The sequence below is a fragment of the Ictidomys tridecemlineatus genome, chromosome 7 (genome assembly GCF_052094955.1).
Source record: "Ictidomys tridecemlineatus isolate mIctTri1 chromosome 7, mIctTri1.hap1, whole genome shotgun sequence".
NCBI classification, from domain to species: domain Eukaryota; kingdom Metazoa; phylum Chordata; class Mammalia; order Rodentia; family Sciuridae; genus Ictidomys; species Ictidomys tridecemlineatus.
The window spans coordinates 35,305,723-35,312,742 of NC_135483.1; the positions used below are offsets into that span (position 1 = coordinate 35,305,723).

Below are 7,020 nucleotides of genomic sequence, written 5' to 3' on the forward strand. Positions count from 1 at the left end.
GCAATGCCTTCAAAGGTAAGACTTGACCTGTTCTTGAAGAGATTTTAAAAATTCAAATCAAATAAATTCAATAAAGAATGATGTAAACACACAACCACAACAAACATCACCTTAAATTCTTAAAGGCAATTTAACCATGAGAAGGAAAAAAAAGTGATGTGCCTACAGAAAAGCCTAAATCAGTTTTGTTAATATCTACTGCTTTTAACTTGAGCAGAATTTTAAAGGATTGTTTTATTTGAAAATAAAGTTAGGATTAGGTTTAGCTGCATATAACAGAAAACAAAACAAGACAAAGCAAGTGCCTTAGGCAAAATAGAAGTGTGTTTCTCTCTCACCTAAAATAAGCCTAGAGGTAGGCAGTCAAGGGCTGAGATGGTAGTTCTGCAATGCCACCAAAGACCTCACGCACAATGTGGCTGCTAGAGCACCAGTCTTTCCACCCACATTCTAGGCAGCAAGTGTAAGGAGGAAAGAAGGATGACTTTCTTCTTTTCCTTAAGGAGGAGTCTCAAGAGTCTCACACAGAATTTCTACCTGTAGCTTGTTGGCCAAGAGTTAGTCACATCATGGCACCTGCCCCCAAGGGAGTCAGGCAAATGTAGTCTTTTTAGCAGGATGTGTTGTCTTTCCAAACAAAACTGGTTAGAGAGCAGAATGGATAATGGAGTAGACCACCGACAACCTCTAAAGGATTCTAAAAGACACTGAGAAAGGAAAGTAGATGTATTTTATACAATAGAGGTGTTACTAAAGATTCCTGAAAGCATACGGTTATTATTTTGTGCATGGAACCATAATCTGAATACATGGAAGTCCTATCAGGAATAGGCTGATGAATAACTTTCTGAATTGAAAATACATAAAAATTGTATTTTGATTAATCTATACCTAGTTTTTTGTGTTTTCTTCCTTCAGTGTTCTTGATAGTGGGTCTCACCTTAAATGGATTTTCTCAAAAGTGGCCAAGGACAAGGTGGCTTTTTAATTCCTGTTGCCTCATCCATACCTCTCATCCACCCCCAATTGCCATCATCATATGTATTTCTCTCTCTCACTCTTTCTAACAATCCCACCTCTGTTTTGGGGGCAAAGCAAGATTATTCAAAAGGCAACTGGTGCTTTTTGGAAAATGGGGTCTTGCTATGTTGCCTAGGCTGGCTTCAGACTCCCAGGCTCAAGTGATCTTCCCACCTCAGCCTCCCAAGTGGGTGTCCATAGGTGTGTGCCACTGTGCCCAGCAACAGGTGGTGCTTCTGGTGTGTCTCAAGGGAGGAGAATAGGGGAGAAAAAAAATTATGAGAATTTTCCCCCCAGGTTCTGTATTCACAGCACAAGACTGTAAACTCTAACATATTACAAAATAATAAAAAAAATAAAATAGCAAACACATATGACATCAGAATATTAATTTCTCATTTACCAAACTTAACAACTGGTTAAAATGATTGAGGTATGGGCTTCAAATACATGAACATTTCTATTCTGCTAACCTAAAGGAAATCCTGTGTATATCCCCTGAAAGCAACTTATATTACAGCAAAATTAACCATAGTGAAAAGATCATGCTTTTAATGATGTTTACCTCAGTTATTCTGGAACGTCCCATTCCATAGTCTTGTGAGTGATAAGCAGCAGTAAAGAATTTCCTCCTTCACCCCTTCATCCTATCATCTATGAAAGGCCTCGTTTACCACATGCTGGCTGGAAACCAAGACCCAGCTTCAAGGAGTGTGTGTGTTGGAACAGAAAAGCAGTTAGTGCAGAGACATCCACCATTGTCGAGCACCGTGCCCTGTGCCTGGCAGGAGCCGTGCACGTGATGCAGACTGGTTTAATGATCCTTTTCTTTTCCATGAAGAAAAGTCTAAGAACGCTGTCCTCCAGCCCTGGTTAGGTCACATTCTCTAGATGTGCCAGACACTGTCTGCCCCTAAGGATGACTCTCCCCCCACTGCGCTGTGCCCTGAGACTGATCAGTGAGGACTTTGACCTTGCCTTCCATGGAACCACCCAGTGGGAATCCCAGTAGGAGGCTGGAGAGTAGTGGAAAAAGTGGGGTTGGACGACTTATTTCTCCAGTCCTGCCCCTGTGAGTCCCTCTGGCTTCACATCCCTCTACTGAAGTCTGCAGCTAGGCTACGGTGGTTCCAGTAGTAGCTCTTCCCCCACCCCCACTGCCCCTGCAAGCTAGGAGGTGGTAAGAATCCCCGCCCCCACCACCCTCCCTGCAGCCCCCAGGGGGTCCAGCATCCCTGGGCTGACTCGCTTTAAACCCGCCCACAACCTCCATTAAATGCTAAATAGTTCCTTTTAAAATTCTCATGGTTACCCCAGGGGTTTACCATCTGTTTCCTCCTGGATCCTGACTGGTATCTTAAGTTTACCTCATGGACATGAGATCTAGTGAAGTGTCTTTGAACTTCAGTGTGATTCTTCATTTGATTAATGGTGCCTTTTGATTAAGCGAAGCCTCACTTGGCTTTGATTCAGCATATGGATTGGAGCTCCGTGGATTATCTCAGGATTTAGAAGCGCGTTTCATTTCGTGTGAGGTCCTTTTAAACGCTGTGTCAAATCGCAAAATCCATAGGCAGCCAACCGCCAGTGTTAAACACAGAGCCTCCCTGCACTTTTGGGGACTGGTGTGTCTGTGACATTTAGACCCTGGCAGATGAAGGGGGGTTCGTAGATGACAAGCATGTGTGCCAAGGGACTGACAGCCTTGGGGACCATTAAGAGGATTATGGTGGAAGGGAAATGTGCTAGTTAAATAGATGATTTGTGTGCTTGCTTTCTCTGGGCTGTGCTGACTGACATTTTACTAATCTATTTAGCAGATTGAAGTCCTGGATCAAGGCAAAAGTCAAAAATACCATGTTCAACAAAGCCAGGTCTGTGAGTAAAAGGATGTAATTGAAACATTATAATTTTGATAAATCTGCTCTTTTTTCCTCTTTACCCAAAGTAATTCTATTTCCAAGAATAAGCCAGAATTGCTCAGAAGCTCTGTGTAGATCGGAGGGCTGTCACAAAAGTACAGTTATTTTTGTTGTAACATCCAGCGGGGCTAAGGAATTTTCACATGAAAAGTTTCCAAGAGGAACACAAAATTCCTTAGTGATTTTCTTCTGCATCCCATGCATTTTTTGGAAAGTTCTCTTTTGAGTTTATGTATTTTAGTGCATTCAGTATGTTTTCATTTCATAGATTTTTTTTTTAGCAATGTACCCTGTTTGAAACAACTTTGAAGTTTATAAGATACTTCTTTGAGTATTTAGTTCTGTGTAGATAACAATAATAGAATCATCATAAATAATATAATTAAGGATTTGTTATTGCCAGGCACTATTCTGAGCTCTTCTTTGTGAATTAACACATTTGTCCTCTCCAAAGATCTCTGTAAACCCACTGAGGAAACTAAGGTTCAGAGAGTTAAATGACATACCCAAGGTTGAACAGTAATCAGCGGGGAATGAAGCCAGCAGTCTGATCCCAGAATTGTGCCCTTAACTACTTGCTAATTATTGCTTTCTATGTCCAAATTGTAGTGTAAGTCAATGAAATAAAGGTGACCTCTAAATAGTGTTTGAATGGGATGAATCATCCATCTAGCATCTGTCTCAGGGTCTGTTATATATATAATGGTCCCTCATATATAAGAATATATTTGTAAATATGTGAGTACATAAGGTCCTTTTCTTAAGTGAGCTCAGAAAACAAAATGGCATAACCAAAGCTTTCTCTTTCATGATAGAGTTTCTGGTTAGATCCGAGACAGGAACTCTACCATCTATAAGCTATGTGTCTTCAGAGAAACCAGAAACCTAAATGTGCATCAGGGACTCCTGAAGTGCATCTTAAAAATCAGACTCCTGGTCCTCACCCCTAAATATTGATGCAATAGATCTGCGGTGGGGACCTTGGAAATCAGCATTCATAACAAGCACCCCAGTGCACCCACAAGCACCAACACTGCACCAAGCTTCAGCTTCATTTCCTGCAAACTGTAGAGGGGAATATCCTCATCATTTTGATTCCACTGTTGCAGCAGCATACTGGCAGCGTAGAACAGGGGTTCTCAACCTGGGCTCCACATTGGAATCACCTGGGGAGCTCTAGAAACTAAGGATGGCTGGACCCCACCTTGGCGATTCTGATTTCATTGGTCTGAAGAACCTGGGCAATGGAATTTTTAAAAGTTCTCCAAGTGGTTCTGATATACAACCAGGATTGGAACTATTATGCTAGAATTGTGGTTCACGAAGCATAGTCCCTGGGCCAGCAGTGTGGGCATCATTTGAACTCAAATTCTTGGGCTCCAAACTTACTGGATCAGAAACTCCAGTGGAGGGGCCCAGCAATCTGTTTACCAAGCCTCCAGATGAGTCTGATGGGGGCCGGGGAAGGGGAGCTACAGACCACAGGACACACAGCACAGCCATGACTGACAGTGATGCTAATTCAGTTGTCCTTCCAGATGAGCAGCAATTTTACAACAGACCAATGTGCTCAAGTTCTGAGCAGGGCCAGCTTGTCAGCAAGGGGCCTGATGTCCAAATATATTGAATCCCAATTTATTGAGCAAGGCTTCATTTGGAGCCAGGCACAGTTAGAATCTCCGTGTATAGTTGTCCCTCAGTATCTAAGGGGGACGCTGAAATCTTTGGATGCTCAGGCCTTTTATATAAATAAAACGGCGTAGTATTTGCATGTAATCTATATACATCTTCCTATGTATTTTAAACCATCTCTAGATTACTTGTAATATCCGATACAGTATAAGTGCTATGTAAAACTTTATTATTGAAATACTTATAATATTGAATTCTCTAGGGAATAACAAGAAAAAGTCTACATGGTCCGTACAGATGCAAATTTAAAAAATAATTTCCATCACTGGTTGGTTAAACCTGTGGATGTGGAGCCCATGGATTCCGAGGGCCAACTATAAAACTCATTTAATCCTCCTAACAACTCAGGTCCTGTTATTATCCTTGGTTTCGGGACTGACACACAGAAAAGTTAAGTAGCTGGCCAAAGGTCACACAGCCAGAGCCAGAATCTGAATCCAAGTGGTCTTTATTTTTTTAACAAATTAAATCTATCTCTTCAACCACTCTGTCAAAGGGCTTCTTTATCAAGACATATTTCTCATAGAAAATAGTTTTAACCCATCTGCCTGGTGAGGTGTCCCCAAAGGCCCTGTCTCTGAGATTTCTAAGTACTGAAAGGAAACTACATGCTCACTGAAGGTTTGTGGTGACCATGACCTCTTAAAATGCTTGAAAATAAGCATAATGATATTTTAGAATTTGTTTTTATGGTCTGAAGTTTTGAGATTAATGTTAAAAATGGAAAGTCACATGACTTTAAGATTGGAGAGAGGGACAAGACAGGCAGAGCTAAACTTTTCCTGAAGTGACAGGGCTCAAAAAGCCACTTAGGATATGGCTTCCTCTAAAGCCCTGCAGGGGGCGCTGTCCTTGGCCCTACCAGATGGGCATCAACCCCAAATTAAGCTTCGGCAGGTTAAAACCTTTTTAAAAAACTACTGCTTAAACAGGTAAATCCTTGAATTTTTTGTTATTGCTATTGTGAAAATTATTTCCTCTTATTTATGAACCTGATCTCTCTGCTTGCTTTACAACAGAAGGACTATTCTAGTTTTCTACCAAGAAAAAGAAAGATTAAGAGAGCAGAAAGTGACTGTGTTTTTGGGACCATAAAAGAAGAAGATCTTTGAAGAGAAGTCTCACCTTTTAAAACATTTTTTTTTTTTAATGCTCTCAAGACAGCGAAGGAACTTGGGAGTTGAACACGGGCTTCCTACCATCAGGAAATTTCTTGACTTCTTTCCACTTTTTCCAACATTCAGATAGACCATTCATCAAGACTACTGCAGTACTCCGTGTAGATCTCAAGATAAAGAGATATAGGAACTAAAGCTACAGTTTGTTTTTAATGGCTCATCAACAACAAATGGCAGATTTGAGTCAACTAATATGAAATTCGTTCTATATTTTTTTTCTAAAATGGACATGTACCTGCTTTCATGAAATCTGCTGATGTTCTGACATTACATGCCTGAAAGGCTTGTTCTAAATTGTGTTCAGGGTCATGTTCTAAACATGTGACTAATCAGTAGAGGAAAACATGGCTCTAAGAAATGGAATCACTGGAAAAGAAATCCAGACTTCTCTGATCTAACCACAGAGCTAGTACAGGGGTCGGGTAAAATGCTGATTTCTCTCTTACGTATGGGCCTAACAGTACAGATGACCTCAAAATAATAGGCTGCCTGCTCCTATCTTTCTTCACTGCTATAATTGCATTCTGTCCTTAGAATATTGAATTCAGTTCAATAAGCATCAACCTGTTCTGAATGTTTTTATTTTAGAAAGATATAAGGCCCTGCACTTGACATCAAATACCTTCTATGTCTCTTAGCTTTAAAAATATGTGTGTTTTATCATAAGACGTTTTCTTGCACAGTTTCCTTATTCAGTTGTCTCTTGATAATTAATGTAATTATGTATAGAATTAGGACCCCAATAAAGAAGAGGAACAGAGGAATCTATACAATGTAATTAGGAAAAAAGTGAGATATTCTAATGTTATTTTCTAACTTGGTAGTAAAATGACATAATAAATATGAAATATATTCTGTTGAATATAGAATTTACTGATGAAAATTCTGTGGATGGTCTTTTTGAAATATAATCTACTAAAACATCAGAGTGTTTCTAAATCAATACCAATAGCCATACCGGAAGCTGATTTACTAGTTTGCTTACTTAAGAATAGCCAAAGTCTTTCTCTTTTTAGTAGAAAACACTTATGCAGTGTAAGGGACTGTCAAATGTAAGGAGAATTTGTAAGAAGATACAAAGAGGGTCTGGGAGTGTCAGAAAGTGTGGTAAAGCGCTTGCCTAGCGCGTATGAGGCCCTGGGTTCAATCTCCACCCAGCACCACACAAACAAACAATCAAAAAGGAAGATACATGTAATAGATTAAAG

At 40.1% G+C, this 7,020-nt stretch overlaps 1 protein-coding gene across 1 annotated transcript in view; it reads left to right on the plus strand.

Annotated features, from left to right (window-relative positions):
• Positions 1-6,685, plus strand: part of Snx31 (sorting nexin 31) — a 58,777-nt gene extending 52,092 nt beyond the window's left edge. The window contains exons 13-14 of the mRNA XM_005316295.4: positions 2,838-2,894; positions 5,654-6,685. Of these exons, the coding sequence (XP_005316352.2) occupies positions 2,838-2,894; positions 5,654-5,746 (150 nt within the window). The 3' untranslated portion in view covers positions 5,747-6,685. The remainder of the gene's footprint in view (positions 1-2,837; positions 2,895-5,653) is intronic.
• The last annotated feature ends 335 nt before the right edge of the window (positions 6,686-7,020 follow it).